Below are 23607 nucleotides of genomic sequence, written 5' to 3' on the forward strand. Positions count from 1 at the left end.
CAGGATTTCTGATACAGTTTGTTCACATGCCTTTCCTTATAAAAGCCTAAATATTCATAAAAAGATTTCAATCAACTATCGGTAAATAGATGACGCATTCATAAAATCAATACTTATTCAATATATGATGTTACTCGCAAAATACAGAAGTTCTGGGCACAGCAGTCTGAGACAAAAATATACAGTTTCCAATATATATATATATATATATATATATATATATATATATATGAGGGTAACGTTACGGTTTCAGAGATTCATGTTAAATATTTCACTCAATACAAATTTGGAAAACAAAGTCTCCCCCAGGGTACGGTTTTTTAATTTTGACCCGGTTCGGCATGATTTGAACAAAATTTGAAGAATAATATTGAACTTCTAAGCTATGTGGTTTCAGATGAGATTTGTAAAGATTTCATCTTTACAACCATTGTTTTAGCCCCATCACAATCCAACAAAAACCACTGTATAGCAGCTCATCTGTTTGCTACAATATTAACTGATATTATTTTATTAACATTTTTCTCATTTAAAACACTCACTACTAAAAATTGCAGCTGTTTCTACACATTTTGCGAAGTAATTAAAGGGTCACACAGACACAGAGTAAAGATGTTTGATTTTGTTATACAACCATATGCATGTGTTGAAAAACAAGAGGGCCTGAAATATCAAAAGTCGTTCACCTGAGATACAAAGGGCCTGTTCTATGCAGCCCCATATATCACTAAAACAATGTTCCAACCAAGTTTCAGGAAGATTGAATTATAAATGTAACTTTTAGAGTGCTAACAAGGTTTTACTATAGCAATATAAGGATAAATTCCCCGCCCCCTGGAGGTCATGTTTTTCAACAGACCAGAACCATTTTCGAAATCATCCAAGATATCATTCAAACAAATGTTCTGATCAAGTTTCACTTAGATCGGAGAATAAATGTGACTTTTAGAGTTACTGTTAACAAGATATCACGAAAGCCATTCAAGGAAAAATACCCCGCCCCCTGGTGGTCATGTTCTTCAACCAACCGGAACCATTTTTTAAAAGATATAATTGGGACAAATCTTCTGACCAAGTTTCACGAAGATCGGACAATAAATGTTGCCTATAGTGAGTAACAAGGCTTTACTATAGCCATAATTTATTTTACACGTATAGCCATGTACGGAAAAATAACTAACCGGAACCATTTTCGAACTCGTCCAAGATATCATAGGGACAAATCTGTTTAAGTTTCTTGATGATCAGACAATAAATGAGGCCTCTTCAGTGTTAACAAGGAAATGAAAACAAACTGAAATAATCATTAATTACGCAATGGCGGTCCAATGAAAGTTGGATCATTGGGAATGGAGTAGATGTTATAAACACATATATGAGTGTACTTTTACCCGTAAATTAAGCTGTTCAAAAGAACAGATGTAACGGTCAGGATTGCAGAAGCTATGATAACCCAGCGCAATATACCCTCCAGAACCAGATACACATAAACGTGAACAATGAATCAATATATTTACAACATTAAGATAAACTATTTACAATATGATATGACTATGAAAAGAAATATACAACAAAGTATCAAAGTTAATGGACAGTTAAAATCTAATATTTAAGTTATATTTGGACGATATATGACGTAGTCCAACTGTAGATGATAACGTCGAACGGTAGATGTAGTGGTGGAGTAGTAATGAGCGTCACGACCTGAAATTATGTCCAGCCGTCAATGACCAGAGCCGGAACTGAGCACCGGTCGTAGTGTTCTGCGAAGTAGCAAACTTAGAGCTGTATCAAGCCCGAAAGTAGAGCGCAGATAACCCGAGCCCAGAAGTAAACTGTAGATACCTGAGCTGTATCAAGCCCAGAAGTAGCCTGTAGATACCTGAGCTGTATAAAGCCCAGAAGGAGCCTGTAGATACCCGAGCTGTATCAAGCCCAGAAGTAGCCTGTAGATACCTGAGCTGTATCAAGCCCAGAAGTAGACTGTAGATACCTGAGCTGTATCAAGCCCAGAAGTAGACTGTAGATACCCGAGCTGTATCAAGCCCAGAAGTAGACTGTAGATACCCGAGCTGTATCAAGCCCAGAAGTAGACTGTAGATACCTGAGCTGTATCAAGCCCAGAATTAGCCTGTAGATACCCGAGCTGTATCAAGCCCAGAAGTAGCCTGTAGATACCCGAGCTTTATCAAGCCCAGAAGTAGCCTGTAGATACCTGAGCTGTATCAAGCCAAGAAGTAGACTGTAGATATCTGAGCTGTATCAAGCCCAGAAGTAGCCTGTAGATACCCGAGCTGTATCAAGCCCAGAAGTAGCCTGTAGATACCTGAGCTGTATCAAGCCCAGAAGTAGCTTGTAGATACCTGGGCTGTATCAAGCCCAGAAGTAGCCTGTAGATACCCGAGCTGTATCAAGCCCAGAAGTAGCCTGTAGATACCTGAGCTGTATCAAGCCTTGAAGTAGCCTGTAGATACATGAGCTGTATCAAGCCCAGAAGTAGCCTGTAGATACCTGAGCTGTATCAAGCCCAGAAGTAGCCTGTAGATACCCGAGCTTTATCAAGCCAAGAAATAGATGTAGATACCCGAGCTTTATCAAGCCCGGAAGTAGTGTTCTGTCAAACACCGAGCAGACTATGCCCGGAAGTAGAACGTATTTGAGACGTATCACGTGATCGGGCGGCCGTACACCGTGCGAACGGTTCCCAGTATTGCCGCCTTATAACGAGGTGTCGTATGTACTGTCAACGAGTATGACGGATGCTCATGTAGCACTGGCGTAACGCTAACGCACGGTGCGTTCACGACCTGACGTCTATCATGCCATACGAATCACGACATTGAAACGGCTAAAATAAATGACATTAGTAAATACTTTGTCATTAACGACTGTCTTACAGTCATACCATATAAATATATACGGTACAATGTCCTATAAGGCTATCACAAACTTGTTTAATTCCATAAATGCATAAGTTTCTTATAAAATATTGCTACTCGCTTGAATGCATATAGTAAATGCACTGTGTGCCAAAAAGTTGCACATATAATACTCAATTCACCAACTAACATCTGAATTTTCAATGTTATACTCCACCGGTATGTTTAATATTCAATTAAATCAAACTTTAATGGTTTTTTTAATCAACTAACACCTAAAGCGTTTACACAAGATATGATATAGACATTTACAAAGTCATTATTATACATGCCTAGCATACCTAGGATTATGTACAAAAGCAAACTATTACACAATTTACTTTATTCCTTTAAGCATAAATTGCAATATTTAAATAAAACAACAATTTATTTAAAGCCTAGCAAAAACGAGTATCAAAACTGTAATGGAAAATAAAATAACTTACCCAAATGCCGTATGTTGCGGACACTTACTTCCCAGCTAGTGCTCTAGTCGCAATTCTGTAACTGTCCGTGTATGTCAAATAGTCTGCCGATTTTTAATATAATACATGTAATCGCCCAGAAACGTTTACCGCCAAAGCGAGAAACATGCTTTCCATAAACTCGAATTGAATAATTTTTCTTCAACTGACCAATCAAAATAGACACAAATCGATCATGTACACATCACAAGATATCGTACGACTATACTCGTGAATTACTGAGGCCCGTAAGTTTTACTTTACAGAAAAACATAACAATTTACAAAAATATGAAGATCGAAGTTTCTTAAAACTAAACGTATTTAATCGTGTTTTGGCTTAAAATGTATCTTCTACCACGCTGAATAATGTGCCTAACAAAAACTTGCTTAAAACCCCTAATATAACCACCAAACAGAAAAACTGTAAACTCACATAATTTAACAAATGTACTGTTCTTTACAAATGAGGCCCGATAATTAACATTAAATAACAAAGGAATGGGTTCTATCGTTACAACAAATTAAACTGCTAGCGCACCCTAAAAATATGTAAATGATATAGCAAAGTACTAGAGCGCTTTTGAAAAATCAAACATTATTGAGTATTTTAACCTCATTGATTCATTGATAAAACCAATCCTTACATACTGGGATGAAATATGAGGTCATACTTTCCCCGAGAATATAGAGCAAATTCAAACGATGTTTTGCAAATATTGTATTCGTCTAAATAAAGCAACAAATTAGTGTATTGCTTTGGGTGAAACGGGGGACAAGTATTATGTGTTTACTATCAATTGAAGTGGGATAATTCCATATAATGATCTTCTGCATTGAAGTCTCGGGCCTTTCCCGGACACGGTCTTGTGGTGTACTCTATCTGGTATCCGGAGAGGCGCCCCCTCCCCCCCCCCGGGAAGTGCCCCCCAGAGAGGTGCCCCCTAATTTTAAAGGGGGCGGAGAAGTGCCATCCCATCAAATCGGGAGGTGCGGAGAACTGCCCCCCCCCCTGTCAGAATTAAGTAGGCGGATATCTGCCCCTCACAATAATTCAAGGGGCGGTAAGTGCCCCCCCCCCCCCCTGTGTCAGCTTAAAGAACAATGAAACGTCAGGTATCATCATCACACCTTTTTACCGTAAACAGTTACTCAAACAACGAGTGTTTCTAATAAAAAGTTCAATGCAAATGGTGAACAATTAATTTCTAATGGCGAGTAAGTTGTGAAAACATTACCTGTTACGCATTTTATTTCCATTTATCGAAATGAATAACACAAATTATATACAGCCACGTGATAATATTATTTAAGCCCCTTTGTATGCCACTGCAGCATTCACTACACATGAATGCCGTGTAAAAATCGTGTTTTAATAAGAGCGCGAAACATAGTCGAGTTCCACGTAGGAAAAGCGTGCGTGTTTAAACAGACCATGTGTCGCAACTAAATTAAGACGTGCAACTCAGTACATGAAGTACTTATTAATGATAAAATGCATCGTAATTAATGCACACAATAAGAAAGTATTGACTCATTAACAATGTAAATAAAATACGTAGATTTACGAATAATTTAATAAACTAAATTAAATTGGCAAAATGGATTGTCCGTAGTGACGGTTCCATTGCAGTTCTCGCTTCGTCGCTCTAATCGTTGACTTGGTTTCCTTTTTCTTGGTGTAGGAGAAAACTTCGAAACATGGCTTTGCAGCGCCTCTCTGACTCTTAACGAACTCCATAATTGATGCAATGGTTATGATGCTATTCGACAGTCTATATTGTATTGTATACATTTGACGGAAAAAGTTTGCATTTTGAGCAGAGCATGTCGACATGCATCTTCAAAAACCAAAATCGGTTTCAGTTTGCTTTAATTTGTTGTAAATTAGGCAGGCTGAGAACGTGTTACCTTTAACGATAACCACCGCGATCTTTTAATCTTTTCATTGGGAGACCGGACCGACTTTAATTATTGTTACCCTTGAAGAAAGCCGTAGACGGGTTTATTATATTGAACAGTCGAAATCCGTAATTGGTGAAAACAAACAAATCAATTATTGTTTTCAGTTTGCATAAGATTAATTGTATGAAATAGCATGCTTAATGTTTGTTTGAACTACGGGGAAAATACTCAGCCGCGACAACTTTTTATATTAGCAAAAAGAAAAAAAATTCTTTGGTCACATAGGTCTAATCCGTGATTATCAAGATGGCGACGTCCATGCCGAGGCAGGTATTTTTTGCCGTTTTATACCCTTTATTACTTGAATTTATTTTTTTTTCATTTCGCTCACTTTCCAGCCATATTAGCAAGAAAGTTACTGGCGTTTTTTCATTGTAATATTTGCTCTATATATCGACTTTACTCGCCGCGAGGGGGGCACTTATCCGGGTCATCAATTCTGACAAGAGGGCACTTCTCCGCCCCCTATTTTTCTGCAGGAGGGCAGTTCTCCGACAAATAAAAACTGTGAGGGGGCAGTTCTCCGCCCAGTGAAAAATCTTTGAGGGGGCACCTCTCCGGGGAGGGGGGGGGGGGCACGTATCCTATACTCGATGTAAATACCACACGACAATCTTGATATATAAATGTGTCAATAATCAGACTCCAGAATATTTAAATGAAATTATAACTTTTTCTCGAAATCATAAATATAACTTAAGATCTGCCACCCATAACGATATTGTTAATACCAAATCTAATACAGGTTATAAGAAAAGAGCTTTTTATACCATAGCATGGATATTTTGAACAGAATACCAATTGGAATAAGAATGGCATGCTCTATCTCTGCTTTTTAAAGGCAATATAAAACACAATTATTTTATAATCAATGATATGTCATGTTATTTTCTAATCAATGATATTTCATGTTGGTCTGTCTAAAAGGAAAAATGTGTGTTATGTATGGGTGTAAAAAAAAAAAATTTGAATGTTTTACTTGTTATAGATCTATATGTGAATGTTATTTTAAGAAGGCCACATTGTAAAAAAGTTTTGATTCATATGAATAATATGTATAATGTGTCATTGTCTTTATATGTAACCTGTTTTAAATAAAGCTTTTATTATTATTATTATTATTATTATTATTATTATTATTATTATTATTATTATTATTATTATTATTATTATTGCTAATTGAAAATGCCGTTACGTTAGCAAATAATTGTAATCAATTAAACAGTTTATATAAGTACACACGTAAACCTACCATACATTTTATAAATGTATGTCTTAAATGTAGGTCCGGTGACACGTGCTATAGCTGGATTTATCTGGATTGCGGAACGAATGCAGGATGTGTGCGTGTATTACGTTGCATATTAATGCCTTCGAGCGTTTGGTAATATAATATTGGAAAATGTAAAACTTATTCGTTGGGGTTTGAATTCGTGGTTCGGTATACCAAAAATCGACGAAAATTAATGCTGCAAGAATAATTATGATTTTGCATGTATGCATGCCCTGCAATTCAATCCTATTAAGTTACTAGACTCATGAAAGTTGGTAACATCTCTAAATTATTGCTGCAATTTCCAACGATTGTGTTGTTACTGATATTTCTTAGATTTTAGTGTTGTCAGAGTACATGGGCCTAGACCAGGTATCAAACCCGGACCGCATAGGTACGAAGCGCGTGTACCAACCAATGCGCGAAACAGACATCCCCTTGTTTTCGATTTTGCATCCTTTCCTTCAACAAGTTCAAAGTTTCATGTCTGAATGAACTGAGCTGTCAAAAAATACTCGTTTGATCGAGTCAAACAAGTTGTTGGAACTATGAATGCTATTTGATTTTCAAGAAAATTAATGTATAGTTAACATTTTTGTTCGAAATTACCGTAAAATATCATTATAATATCTTGTGAAAATGTAATGTAAATATCGGGACTGTAGGTCATGTTGGTCAAATATAGAAATTTTATTATACAACTGAATATACTTTTTTAACCAGGTTTTCCGAAGGAAAAAACTGGTTATTAGATTGGCGAATGCGGGCGGGCTGGCTGGCGGGCTGGCGAGCTGGCGGGCGGGCGGAACAAGCTTGTCCGGGCCATAACTTTGTCGTTCATTGTGAGATTTTAAAATCATTTGGCACATTTGTTAACCATCATTAGACGGTGTGTCGCGCGAAAAAATTACGTCAATATCTCCAAGGTCAAGGTCACACTTTGTGTTCAAAGGTAACAAAATAGCCATAAATGAGCTTTTCTGGGCTATAACTATGTCATTCATTATGAGATTTTAAAATCATTTTGCACATTTGTTCACCATCATGGGACGGTGTGTCGCACGAAAGAATCACGTCAATATCTCCAATGTCAAGGTCGCCACGACTAAAAATATATTTATTTTAAAACAAACTTACAAAGGGGGTTAATTTTGTTTGTTCATTTCAAAAGTTCAGTTTGAGTTGTCTCCCTTTATCAGATTTTTTTTCCACAATGAAAACCTGGTTTTGTGACAATTTTGTCCCTTGTTTTAAATGTTTTGGTATCTCAGACACGCTGATTTTATAGCGTTTTGATAAGGAATAATCGGAATATGGCTACTTGTGATTTGTATCTCAAGTCATCGTTTCTAATACTTAACTTGTTTATATTAATGATTTTTTTTATGAAATAAAAGAATCGTTTTAATACGATATTTGGGAATGTTTATGCTGCGTTTATTGTAAATGTGTATATTCACAGCAAATAACATTGATCGCCATATATTGTTTATAATCTTGCAGAAACATACTAGACAGTTCGAGTTTTAATGCTTTTATTAGTTTTTGATGAAACGGAATACATGTAGTTGTTTTTCAGATGCCACATATTTTCTGCTACAAAGCGCATGCATTATGGTATTGGTAATTGTCTAGTGAAAATTGATATGTAGTTAATCTGTTTTACATAAGTATTGCAAGAAGTAAAATGTTCATCTGATTATGAAACTAACAATTTAGTACACATTCAGATAGTAAACTACCTTGCAAGTTTCATTAATGTTTCTATTTTGTTTTGATAACTTTCAATAAGCAAAATGCAAATCTCCTTATTACGGTGTGGCATAAATACGATGTAATAAAGGTGACATAGGAAATATTTTATTTAAGATGCGCACGTCATAGCTGACCGATCAGAAAAGGTATCATATCAGAATAAGTAGCGCGTACGATTGTGTAATTCACACAATACATGCATGGGTTCTGGACTACTCATTATGAATAATCACACTAACCTAAAATGTTCTTTATTGAACATGAACAAAAAATATTGCACTAGCAATAATTTGGAAATTCTACCTAACAGAAGAACACTTATTGTTGCATTGTATAATATTATAATGAAAATACTATGTCCATAAGAAAAACTGATGTGTAACAGTATACATCGTAACTTACAGCATTAATGGTTATTTACTTTTCTTAAATATGAATATAGTCTTAAACTATCACTTGCTGATGAACTTGAATGTGGATACTGAATAGCTCAAATTTCTACATATCTTTTGTTATGTTTCTTAATCTCCATTGATGGAATTCGGTGCTGGCATTGGTGTGTTCATTTTAATATAACATCGTCCATTGAAAACAAGAGAATGGTAGATCCCGAAGTGTCTAATCTGAAGCCGCTGACTGTTGGTTAGCGTATTGACTTGCATGACTCCTTTGTAACCACGTAAATAATAGGTACCAAGATCGGCGAAGCTCTAAGCAGCCTCCTAATTATGTTAAGTACATCTTAACACACCTACTTATGCAACACTTTGTTAAACATAAACATGGAAGAGTGACGACTTAACATTTTGAAGAAATGTGCATCAATTAATAGCGCTTAGATATATTTTTACAGATGAAAGTTGATACCATTATGTTAAGAATTCAGAAAACATATAAACGCACTCGCTACACGTGCGACGTGACCTATTTGACAATTTTTAAATGTCCATACCTTAGTAACAGGATATTGTGTGAATTATAGGATTCCATTTCTGCGATGTAATTTTTTTTACATAAATGCACTTTACTAAAACATTAATTACATTACTCAACTGCTATATTAAAATATGTAAAATTTGATTCAAACAAAAAAACACAATGTCAGAAAAAATAAAACCACAAGCGGGTATCGAACTCATGACTTAAATCAAAACGCAACGACACAGTAACGATCGGAAGACATCGTATGACGGGCCACGTCCAAATGACATTATCAACAATATAGTGTCATGACCCCATCTTTGACATTTTTAATTGAATAGGTCACGAGTACAGGTTTGTTTTTATAACCATGTTTTACATTTTAATGTAAAGTGTAATTTCTTATTGCATATAAAACCAAACATCTTATTATCAATATCTACTATGCTTAATTTACCATTTATATGCTTCATATCAATGGAAAATCCATTTTTATTGGTGATTTCAATCACATGTTTGGATAGACGCCATATTTAAAGGAAGTGACCTTTGACCTTTTGTTGAATTATGGGTAGTGTACATTGACGACCTCTGTCAACATGTCAGCAGACGATTGAATCTTTTTTTTCACAGAAGATTTCTACATCATGCGAATGTTTGATTTTTATCAAATAATTACATTAATGTACATTTATATGTTCTAAACCTTATTATTATACCTAAAGAACCATTTCCAGTCATTTTAATTAAGTTTATATTGTTGAAACTTTATGCGGTAACTCTGTTTATTCTAAGATGCTCGGTTACGCTCGGAAGATGCGCTTATGGTGCGCGGTTGAGAAATCTCTCGGATTAATGTTAGGACCGCGCAAGGTTCGGACCTGCTCGGAGCCTTAGTATTTAAGCTCTGTTTTTTTCAAAGGGAGGGACTCTGATTTTTTTGTAAATTAAAGGTACATTCACATTATAGGTCTCATTTATAGATTTTTCTTTGATAAATATTATTGTAAGGCATTTTTAATTAAAAGTAAGTTAAAAACACTATAAATATTTTGCATGCAATAGAGCTTTGATTAAGATTGAAGGTTAAGGTGTAGGGATACCTTATCGTAAATTCTATTGAGACTGGTTGAGCATTGATAATGTGAGTTTAAGAATTGTATTATTTATTATAAATGTTGAAGGAATTGATGTTGTTTTCTTGATGAAGTTAGTAAATAATACAAATTTGTTTACCTTTATTTGGTTGTTTATTATAATTATTATTTGAGAGTCATTTAATGACTCAGGCTATAATCTTCAGTTTATTTAGTTTTAACAGAGTCTATTTTATTTAAAAATGTTGATATACAACTTATTTAAAGAAAAGTCGGTTTGACACCAAAGTAGGCCCGCTAAAATTGCATGTTCGGGGTGTGGGAGAAGATACAATATAAAGGAAAAGAAAAAGAAGAACCACTTGGTTCGTTACAACAGTTATCAGTCCTGCTGGGTCAAACTAATGAAATTACTTTTTGCATAAGCAAGTTTAGAGAATTTTTTGGTAAAGAGTTTTTCATCAGATCTTCGAGAAAATATCATGTACAGTACATATTAGGTAGATCACAATGGTTGTGCAGCGATACTTCAGGCAATCAAACGGCCATTGTTCACTTTAATTTAGTTTGTCAGATTTTATTGATAGAATGACATGTTAAGATAGATTGATGGGCATAATTTAGGCGTGTAAACGTTTTAAAGATGAAATAATTCAAGTTTGCTATTTAAATGTATTTCCCGAAACTCAACTTTTGTTTTAATAACGAAAGACACATATTTATTCATTAACATGGCAATTATAATATTGACCGTGTTTCCCATAATTTTACACAGTGTTTAATGTATTAAAGGAGTAAGCGTTTTTTTTTATAAACTGAGTACGCACCCATTTAGAAAATCTTATCTTAATTTGTTTGTCGCTTATTTAAAGGATGTCGTAAATCGTGTCCATCTAGATTCGTTAATGCACCATATGATGCTACGCACAAATATATGTATATAATTTATATGACCAGTTTGGGACTTTAGAGACTATTAAAGTTATCCCCTCAACGCCTTTTTGGCCAAGAATAAATGACGATTGCATATTCTCTTTGTAAAAGTCTTGTTAAAAACACAATAACAGTTGATGCTAGCTCAAATTCAATTTTCAAGTTAATGAAGCACAGTTTGTACGTAAAACTGACCTTTCCAACAACTGTATTCATACGTATTTTTGGGAGGAAAACATGCAGATACATCACTTGAATCAGTATGGATGAAAGTACGGTACGTTAGTTCTTATTTTGAGACAATTTGTGATGATCACATTCATATTTAATGGGCATTAAAGTTCAATTTCTAAGTTTCGTATTTAGGAAGTGTCGCCATAATGCATTCTTCAAAAACTGCTGATATTTGGTAAACACGCATTAACTTCCGTTTTATGCCAATCGTACAGCACATCGCATTTAACTATTACCCGAAATGTATAATAGTCTGTCAATAGTCTGTCAATGAATATTGTTTTGGTAAAAAGTAACGTATATCGTGCAAGAATACACTAAATGAAATGAGATAACAATATTAATTCTGAAATTATCAGAAGTGCCCTATTTGGCTTTGAACATGTATAGTCGATGTATAGAATAAAAATGTCTGGCGGATAAACTGCTTTACGTGGCATCATCATGATCACTTTCACATATTTTATTTTGGAGATTTTCAAGAAAATGTGTCATTAATTAGAATATATCAGTGTCTTTTTTAACTTTATATTATTTTTGTTTATCAAGACCTTTCAAATCAACGTAAACTTCATTTTTCAAATCTGTTTTTAATTCATTGCGCAACATTTATACTTTGTAAAATATTAATGAAACTACATGTCATAACATTTACTGACTTGTTCCACAACATTTCTTAGTAAAAAACACTTACAAACAAACACCTCAATACTGCAATTCCATAATCGCACGCGTTTCTTATTCTGATCTGATACCTTTTCTGATTGGTCAGCTATGATGTGCGCACGTCATAGCTATCTCGTGCTTACGCCATAGGTATTGCATGCGCACGTCATAGCTATGACGTGCACATGTCATAGAGACCGTTCAATAAAATATGTCCTATGTCCCCTTTATGCCACCGTACCTTATAACAGGGTCGTCGTCACGTGACTTTGTTGGATTCCTAATTAAACGTGAATGGAATAAAACAAACCGGTTAGTGCTGCTTTTTTCCCAAATAACTTTTTAAATCAATTAAGGACTGAACTAGTGCATAAAAGATCGATTTTTAAGCTGCTTATGGCAATGTGAATTACATCAGAATTACTTTATTTTATAAGCATGTGTTATTGTTAAAAAAATCCATGTATACTGCACGATTATGTTTCATGCAACATGAACTTTTGTCACCGATTTCAGACATATTCAAGGATTTATTCTTATACCTTAAGATATCAGCAAAAAAATGCAAGAAAAACTGCAGATTGTGCAATATAGATTTTTGCAAATGCATTTGAGATATTTGCAATCATAACATACAGTTCTTAACGGTGTGTTTACATTCTGTCCAGCCCGTGTGTAAACCCATGAAAGCCCCGTTGATTCTGCACACTTATAAACTAACAAGGACTTTAAGATAACATCAGCTATCAATTTTCAGAAAATGTTAGCTGCAATTTTCAGAAAATGTGAGCTGTTAATACTTGTAAACTGCTCAGTCTATGAAATGGGTGCGTATGGATCACACGAAACCTTGCTGTCTCATAACAGCGATATCAAAGACGGACACCGCTATTCCGCGACATTTGAGGAGAACTATTTCGAAAAAGGTGCTTGCCGCTATGCCTTCCGGGGCGTTTGACGGGAGATGGGCCAAGAAACGGCAAGAAATGCGTAACAAAGGTCTTTAGAGGAGAACTTGCTAAAAATCTTATCCAGTGAGCACCGGATTTGGGTGCTAGTAAGAAAGCGTCTGGTTTCGCCGAGGAATTTATGAAGAACTACTATGACAGAATAAAGGATTTCTTGGGGCAAAACGAAATAGAATTTCTCAAACCGCTCTTGCCAAAGATGAAGAGTTTAAAAAGATTTGATTTGCTGTGGTATATCCCTATCTGGCAAGGCGAACGATATTTAAAAATCAATGAATATGTAGCACTGGAACCATTTATTGAGGGCAGTTACGAGAAATTCAATTCGAATGGCGGCTACGAGAATGCTGTCCATCAGCTGATGACGGTGTTCTGCCATTGGACCTGGTACATCAGCGGTCATCAGTTCATGGTCTGCGATCTGCAGGTACGGTAACATCATCTCATTTAGTTAAAACTGATTTATTTTAACTCGATTGCATCTTAAAATGCGCATATTATGTTGAGTAAATCTGATATAAACATGAAAAATTGTGCATACTAGGGCGTGAAGTAGCATCGCAAGTATATTCTCACGGAACCAGCAATCCACTCACACGACAAACGGTTCGGCCTTACAGATCTCGGCATGTACGGAATGGAGCTTGAGCTAGGTAACCACAAGTGTAACAAGATGTGCCAAAGGCTGGGCTTCGACAACCCGATGACAGGCGTCTACGTTCGCACGGGCCCTAGGTCCACTACGTACTCGTTCCAGGTAGGCCCACAGCACACTGGCAGCGTGGATGACTTATATCTGCGGCTTTGACCATCTGCTGGTTCAGCTTTTGTTTCAATTAATGTGCATTTGGCTGTTTTAAATTTCAAGTCTTCAGTGGCTGTCAGCGGTAGAGTAACGTCGTATTGTGTTCTTGGAACCTGTTTAAGCTCATTTTTGGGCATAAATAAGGCACCGCATTGTATAATAAGGTGTTTTTGTCCGGCTGGAATAGCTGATGTTGCACTTTTTGTATATTTGTCGGAAAAACCTGATAAAGCCACAGTTTCATCTAAAAACAAACTCTTTACGTATATTTTGAAAGTGCAAATTCGCATGCTATATTTTGTTTACCGTGTAGAACAAGCATACGGAATGTTTTTTTGATGTAGAATAACATTAACTTATAGCGACGTAATTGGCTATTTATGTTATGCTTTACGGTGGTTTATAGAGAAATATCAGTGAATTAAAACTGATAATTCATTGTTTCAAACAGTGAAATTATCGATAATTTTCACTGTTTAATTGTGAAATGTCAGAACGTCAATATTTTAGCGTCATTCTCCAGTTTAAATACAACAATGATCATTTGTAAGCCTATAATAAAAAGACAATTTGTTGAAATCGTTGGAATATCGATTTAAATTTAAAGATCATAGAAAACAATATTTTCCGCCACGAGCGAATTTTTTTCTTTCTATGTTCACGAGATATTCCAAAAATTCAATAAATATATTATACACTTGGCCTATCTCATTTCGTTTTTTTGTGAAATGACGTTGTCAACATGACATGGAGTCACGTTAGAAAACTGTGTTTAAGCGTTGTAAAAAAAAATCATGAAATTTGGATCCTTTTTTCGCAAAAAAATGTGTGCTAATATGTGGAACACATTGTCTTTATATGTTATCCAGCTCGACATGGTGATTCATTAAATGTTTATTTACAAAAGTTAATCATGAACTCATTAAATAAACACTATATATGACATAGAAAATCAACCCGCGTTAGAATCTACACATAATCGCAAACATTATGTTAGAATCTTTCAAGCCTGAAATGCTGCCATGAGACACATTTGTTTGTTTCTCGCAATTAAAACTCGAACTGCAGTTCAAATATACATTAAAGTTCGCTTGGAATCAGAAACATCCACACGAATTACCACGATGACCTGCGTAAAACAGGTTACACTTTATTGTTTCTGAAGACCATACAACTGAGAAGACTTTGAATGACGTATTTGATAGATTAAAGTTTACATGTATTTTTTTAGCATATTTCCTGAACAATTTTAACACAAGCCATGTCGGTTTGGAAAATAAATTATCACATTGACTTGGCTTGCAATTAAGATAAGACTTTATTAATGCTGTTGTTGTTCCAGGTAACGGAAGAAGAGCTACTGAAGGCAAGGCGTGGAAGAAGCGATCACTTCCAAATAATGTCACCCATATTCGAATAGTCTTATTTCGGTTAGCACCTCTGTTTTGATTAAAAAAGAGGTTTTTAATGTGTGCTGTATTTAGGAAGCACGCATAGATTCCATGTCACAAAAACAGCCGCTTTCTCCTAATGGACCTTGTCACTAAAACTATATTGTCATCACTGGCTTACTGTTATTCTAGACAACCAGGAGACGAACATGTATTCCTCCAGTTTACAATAGTCGCAAGAACATTTTGCTAAGCCGAGTCTGGACTGGAACATTCCTGTCCTTTTTAATTAAAAATAAATATATTGAATACATGTGTGCAATATTTAAATCATCTTAACTTTTCTATTAATCAGTTGAATAAAGGATTCTTTTAAGACAAACATTCTTTGTTAAAGCCCAGCGGATTCAGAGGAGATGTTCAAGTTCATTATTGCCAACGTAGAAAACGGCAGAATATCTAACCATTGAGGACTTTGTGTTCAGATAAGCAAAATAAGAACAAAGTGTTGAATGAAAATCATATGTTTGTATCAAATATACACATTCCAACAATGTATTTCTATAACATAGGTATCATATCACAAGCTGAATATACAATGTCAAGCCACCAAAATAAATATGATGCCATTAAAAATGACATCAGACATTTATCATTAAATCAAAATCTTACTTTTACATGGTAAAAGATAATTTATTAAGTAATCAAATGTAATTCATATATATATATATATATATATATATATATATATATATATATATATATATATATATATACTTGCCGTCAGTGAGATAATCCACAGTTTTGTAAAAACATAAAAACTTTAAACAAACTTTACATTAACAAACAACACGTTTATAATGAAGACGCATACTCTGCAATGAAGATACTATTTCAAGCTTGATTCAAGAAATACATGTTACGAAGAAACATTTTTTCATTAAATAATGAAACTAACACCGGTGTGTCCAGGCTGCATTAGTCTGTCGACACTGGAAGAAATAGCAATCCAGATGTCAAATTGTAAAAATCCTTTTGGTTCCATTTAATGCGAGCTTTCTAGCTGCATGTTTCTGGGTACCTCATATTATAGGCAAGATATCACTTATACAAAAATTCAGCATAAAAAATCGCAAGGGCAGTAACTGTGAAATAATGAGAACAATAGCTATGCTTATTGTGCACTTAAATATCCAATTTCAACCCTTAAATGAAATAATTCAACTTAGGACAATAACTCTCAATATATCGAAGCAAGATGTAAGGCCATCGTGCACTGCACCAATGTGATCTATTTACACATTTAGTTAAATAGATCATACCTCACTCAGTTTTGAATTGAACACAATTTAAGAACAACTAGAGGTGTGTTACAGAATGTGATGTCCACACTACAAATATGTGGATACAGTGCCTGACAAATCCAAGTTATATTCTACAGAAAACAAAAAAAGTAATACATCAGCCACAACTGGTCGCAGTCACAAATCCATTATCAAAAATCTTATGTCATGTGAGGTCATTCAACTGAACGTTTGAGTGGAATTAACACAGCATTTAAAGGGGCGTTAAAAAACTAAATGTAAAGGGGAGTGAAGAACCAACATTTTGGGAATAATATAATTTGATTGTAAATATGAAAATTCGACAAAGAAAAATAATTATATATCGGCAAATACTCACTTCAGCAAAATGTTCTTGCTTTCTGTGCTTCTACACATTCCTTAATGTAAAATTTAGAGATATATCCACCATATAGTGAAAGAAAAGTTGAAAACTCAGTATTGTGGTCTACATATATAATTATATTGGAAAAACTGGACAAAGGGCCATATTCTGCCAAAACTCAGATACTTGGAACAACCAGTCTTTTCAACAAAATGAAAATAACTGATGAACCATTGTGGTTATTTTTTTGCAAATAAAATGAGGACAATTAAAAACATTTATTCTGGGAATGTCATATATCTAATGCATTATTAGATGAGATATTACCAGGACAATTGTTTCCTTTCAAGAATATGAAACATTTTTTGAGCACCATACATCACGGTAAATTGATTCGACCTACTGAAAACCTGCTCGGGGATTTGCTGAATACATACTTCACACATCTTTTATATTTCTCTAGTTAAATAAATCTCACACAACTGCGGTCCTACAACGTGAGCTCCTCAGTATTTAGAAGAAACTTTTTTTGTTATTACATAAATAGACGTATGATTTAAAATTCTGCTGACTCGAGAAACACGCCCTTGACATACATTTCGTTTCGCTAATGGTGTGTCATCGAAAGAAAATACCAAAGAGACAATTTACCGGTGTATGCAGACGAACTATTTCTGCTCGATTCGAATAGTTTGGGAGTAAAAATCTTAATAACTAACATCCTTAGCTTGAAATAATCGAACGTGCTTGCCTCTCAAACGATTAATATAGAATTGCACCTTGAGATTCTAACATTTCTTTTCGTTATTAAAGTCTCAGCTGGGTGCAAAAACAACAACAATAACAGTATATTTAGTATACGGTATATGTGAATACATATGTGCATATCAAAATTTACTAACTATACGTGTAAATAAATATGTATATATTAAAAAGTGAATACTAAATGTATATGTAAATATATATGTACATATAAAAATACTAAATGTATCTGTAAATAAATATGTATATATTAAAAATTAAATACTAAATGTACATGTTAATATAAATGTACATAACAAAAATTAAATATAAAAGTACTAAATGTATCTGTCAATAAATATGTATATATTTAGCATCAAATGTATATGTAAATATATATGAACATATAAAAAATTACTCAATGTATCTGTAAATAAATATGTGTATATTAAAAATTACACTCCGTTTCTCTAACTTTTCGTTTCGTTATTAGAGTCTTTTTTAAGTGTAATATCGATAAGTAATTTAAACGAAATATACATGAAACTATTATTAAAGTTCTGCATTGTTGGTGCTAAACGTCTAGCAAATATTTCTCTTTTTTTCTGGCTTTGTGAAACGTTAAGTTGTCTTATGACGCATTATTTGTTTTTATACATCATAGTATGAAATACATGTAACAATGTTTTAATGGAAGCAACTTAGAAATGTATGCCTCCTTGTGCCTTGCCATATGTTCAACTGTCTTATATAATTTTTCTTAATTTTTACCAATCAATAGATTATTGCATTGTTTTGACGCTGCAGCCACAACACACCCATCCGATATTGGTATTTGTTTTGTTTTGTTTTTCGTTTCGTTTCGTTTATTTCAAAATGCACATTTTCACAATAAGTGAATAGAATGAGCAAATACAGTTTACAAAACATAATAACAGAGTCACATCATTTACAGGAAACAACGGTAAATTACATCGTTCAGCAGGACAAGGTGAAAATATAAAAAATGCAGGATTAGGAATAAGGAACTGGCATTTTCTTACTTAAACATCAATGCAATTGATCCAAAGTTAACCATATATAAATTAACAGCATTATATATAGGTTGTATATTTAAAATAATAATTGCAATACATTTCTACTTAGGTTTAAGTAATGAGAATCCAATTCCTTATTCGGTTTGAATAACGAATAAGGAACTGGTTCCTTATTCAAATGTTGAAGATTGCCAAATGTAACGGAGACATCCAAGAGCGAGAAAACGAGCTTTCGGAGATAGAAAATCTATTGAAATAAAACAAACCAATCACAGCGATGTAAGTTTTGGTTTATAATTGAAAAAATAACAACACAACAACAACAACGAAATACAGAGGCATTTCGATGAAACGTTCCAGTCTAATAGAGGCAACTTGGCCGCTGCGTCCGGTTCAGTCTCGCTTTATTGTGACAACTTCATGGTGAAGTCGCACTTATGACAACGCTGTCCGACATATTGGCATTCGGTGCGAATACAGAACTTTTACGCTAAGAATGACGAATGACTGTTTACTATCAAGACCATTGCCGGTTTTTAGATCCCACGGTCAAGAATCGTGTGCCGAAGTTGAAAGTCGCCGAATGTACCGTTGGTCTGCATGAGCGAGAAAACGCGTATTCGCACAAACAAAATAAGACGAAAACACACGTTTACAGCTAGGATGCGCGCTTTTTGTTTGAATTATAAAATAATATTAAATATTGAGGCATTTCGATGAAACTTTTCATTCTTCTAGAGGCACTTGGACCGCTGCTTCCTGTGCAGTCTTTATTTTATGGTGACGTGTTGAAATCATTTTGCATGCTTTATCATATCCCTTCGTAACTGTTTTCGTATGAAAACGGAATGAGATATCTAAAACGTGTTTAGTGTTCAGCTATCATATAGCCTTGACCATAGTTCAGGGTCAGATATTACTTCAATTACTGTACCAGAGATATAAATAACAAATCTTACATTCAACATCGCCAATAATAACGAATATAAAGCTGTGCTATGCGAGAATGATCCGAACTTAAGTGTCCGAAATTATGGCCTCTGAATAAGGAATTGTGTGTAAGGTTATTTCCATATTCGGAAGCCTGTATTTCGGACGATCACTTTCGGATATGTTATATTTTAGATGTTGTGTGTGTTATTTGAGCGTGATTATGTTATATGGACATATTCTGTCACATTTCTTTTTATATTATATTTGACGATTTATACTGAAAACAAGTTTTATGAAGACGATAAAAAGGAAATGGTATTGTGTTACTCGAACATAAATTAAAATTAACCAAAGACTACTAAATGTCAATGAAAATCATGGTATATGTTGGTTCGAAGTTAAAAATATTTATTTAAATGTATTTCTACCTATTTTTTTTTAATAATTATACAGTATCTTATTCAGTGTGAGGAACTGGTACCTTATTTTTTATTCAAATCGAATAAGGAGCTGGCATTTTCATACTAAACAAACTATTAAAATGAACCAAAGAGACCAATAAATCAATGAAAATCATTGTATATTTAGGTTGGGTATCATAAACATTAATTGCAGTACATCTCTACTAAGTTTCATTTAATGATAACCTAGTTCCTTATTCGTATTGAATAAGGGATAATGAACTGGTTCCCTTTCCTTATTCAAATCGAATAAGGAACTTCAATTTCCTTGCACACAAAATACAATAAAATGAACCAAAGATACCAATACATCAATGAAAACCATTCCCGCCTAATATCCGATGTCGTATAACGCGCAACAGATTATCTTAAACAAACTTTTCTTTTACAAAGACTGCATAAACATGCTTTTTGAGTATGATTTTCGATAACATAGAAGCATTTTACAGAAAATTGACAAAAATGTGAATATAATTAAAAATAAAAAATAGCCGACAACGACCGATTTAGCGTTTAATTTCCCGGGTACGTTTTAGTATAATTTACGTACCCGCGGTACAGCTTTTTGCATTTATGATATGTTCATTCGGTTTTCAGACACAGGGCATTGTTTGGACGATTAATGGTATAGCCTTCGTATTGCGACGAAAGAAATTCGCAGAAAAAACATGGATTATATAAACAAAAACGACAAAATTATATCGATAATTAGCATGAATGGTATGATAAGTACATATTTGAATCTTCTGACCGTGTTTCATGAAGATCGGACTATTAATGTGGCCTCTAGAGTGTAAACAAAATTTTACTATGGCCATATATAGCAATGTAAGGAAAAATGCCCCGCCCCTTGGCAGCCATGTTTTTCAAGCAAACGTTACCATTTTTGAACTCATCAAAGATATCATTGAGACCAATATTCTGACCAAATTTCATGATTGGACAATAAATATGGCATCTAGAGAGTTAACAAGGCAAATGTTGACGCCGCACAACAGACGACGCACGACGGACAAAAGGCGATCACAAAGCTCACCATGAGCACGTTGTGCTCAGGTGAGCTAAAAAATAATCTTTATGGTATAACTTTAAAACAACTGAGGAACTTACTTCACGCACGTGCTTTTTTGTTCTCTGTTATCGAAGTGTCATCTGTTATCAAAGTATCCGCATTACCAGCGTGCCTATTTAGGTCGCTGATATAAACAAACTTAACCTTCTAGTATTGCGTTGTTAGCACCCATGAATACAAAAGAACGCCGCAATCTGTTGAGAACAAAAGAAAGTTTCCAAGACATATCAAATTTAACCCCGCTGTAGAAGCATGCACTATAAATGAGGTTACTCAACAGTCGCGATATAGCCTATTGGACATTTTTTCCCGCATCTATTAATAGCTTCAGATTATGAATGACTTGTGCTGGGCAAAAATACTACGTCATGAAGACGCAGCATATAGTGGACTATTTTAATCATCCATAAACATTCTCTTCCGCGACAGGTATAATACAAAAATTGTTTATTGATTTTTTTCTATATTCGCACCGTTCAAAAATATTCCATTTTACACAATATTCACATTATGTTTCCATTTGTGAATGAATATAGTTGAAGAACTAAAACCTCTTGCATAAATAATACAACTCTTTCTCGCGCGGATGCGGCAGATGCGGCAGTTATGGGACTTATCGTAGTTAAGAGCGAACTGACTTGAAATTTGTGGTACTGACAGTACTGTATGGAGGCTATTCATTGCCAAAAATCCAGCCTTGTCAACATGGCGATTTATACCTAGATCGCACTGAATAGATTTATTTAAAAATAAAATGTTGCTTGTAATCGGTGTTTTGGTTATCTCAGTTTTACAAGTTCAACTTTCACTTTTAATTTTGAAGTTGATATCTTTCAAATTAGTTAAACTGCAATTCGCTTTTGTAACTTTCAAAACTAAATTCGCCACATGTATCAAATGTACGTACACGGCACGCTTTACACAGTACACCTTACCGCTGGTGAAATGAAACTGCATCAGCTTGATCACTCTCAGGTTGACAACTTCACACTTGACTTTTACAAACATAAGCGATTAATATTAGTAGACTTAGTAGATTTTGCAACTTCCATATATGGCAAGTTTTACGGAAATAGCCGAGGATAAAGAGAAGGAGCCAATATTCATGACATGAAAGTAAGGAAGTTTACTCTGAATAGGGTGTGTAAGTCTCATTTACTTTCGTTTTCGAAGTCCTACTTCCGGGAACAACGCTTCCTCAGACAAAGTAAGAAAATAAAATGATGGTGTAGTCTATTGCTATGCTATCGGGTGCAATTATCGGACGGGAGGTGCAAATTCTATTTAGATTTCCTGTTGACCCCAGTGAAAGAAAAAAGTGGGCCGATAGATGCAGGTGAGGACTAAATTATTTATTTGATTTGATATTTATTTCGTCTGCACTGTCTATTAATCGTAATAATATCGCGTTGATCGATGTAGATGTTGATATGCAAAACCTATGTATTATAAGCATATATTTTCGAAGTAATGTTGAATTTGCAATTTTATTATCAAATGTTAACAGTAGCATCAACTAATTAATTAAATGAATTACAAAAGGCGTGTATATACCGATTTCGAATACAACAACTTTCGGATGAATAGTATGGAGTCTTAAATTAATTTAAATATTATCTAAAAGAGAACTCGTTTTGTTGATATTTATTTGTGTCGTCATTTTACTAAAATGTATTAAATCTTGTAAATGAGATATTTGACAAATTTTTAGAAGAAAGATGTTAATGTTACATTTTGTTTTACATTTAGACTTGAACTAGTTTTGATATTTAAATGTAGTATGTAATCCTAATATTTGACAACCGGCATGCATACTTTTAGTAATGCGGTTTGATTCTAAAATTTAGATTTCAACATATCGGTGTATAAACAAAACTCACAAACAATAGCATTAAAATGAATGTGAAATTCTCTTAAAAGTCATTGAAGCTACAAAAACTTTCATAAACCATACATTAATTGTCGAAAAGTTTATATACATGTACATAACATTTTAATAAAGCTCAAATGCGATCATAAATTGGGTGTTTACAGTCACTGTGATGTCCATCATCTGGGTCAAACTCATGAGACCTGAGTTTCATTTTTCACAATCAGACGAAAAAGGCCTAAGCTAGATGATACCCTGATAGTTGATGTTCCTTATGATCAAGCCATTTCAACATCAGTTGTCCAGGATCACAGCTATCATGTAGTGAAGCCATATACTGATGATGTCCATGTGGACAACCTAACAAATCATGCAAAAGAAGGTACATTTCTTAGTGCATTTGTATACTTAAGTTAGATTTTTCTGTAAATAAAAA

The 23607-nt window shown here is 34.3% G+C and overlaps 2 protein-coding genes across 2 annotated transcripts in view; both read left to right on the forward strand.

Annotated features, from left to right (window-relative positions):
• LOC127881738 (60S ribosomal protein L30-like) overlaps nucleotides 1-23607 on the forward strand; it is a 332547-nt gene that overhangs the window by 39867 nt on the left and 269073 nt on the right. The window lies entirely within an intron of this gene.
• LOC127831454 (alpha-protein kinase vwkA-like) lies at nucleotides 13164-15418 on the forward strand. Its single transcript, XM_052356436.1, has 4 exons — nucleotides 13164-13204; nucleotides 13503-13620; nucleotides 13750-13950; nucleotides 15341-15418. Exons 1-4 carry the CDS (start codon nucleotides 13164-13166, stop codon nucleotides 15416-15418), a joined length of 438 nt encoding a protein of 145 aa, XP_052212396.1.

Source organism: Dreissena polymorpha, chromosome 5 (assembly GCF_020536995.1).
Source record: "Dreissena polymorpha isolate Duluth1 chromosome 5, UMN_Dpol_1.0, whole genome shotgun sequence".
Classification (NCBI taxonomy): Eukaryota; Metazoa; Mollusca; class Bivalvia; order Myida; family Dreissenidae; genus Dreissena; species Dreissena polymorpha.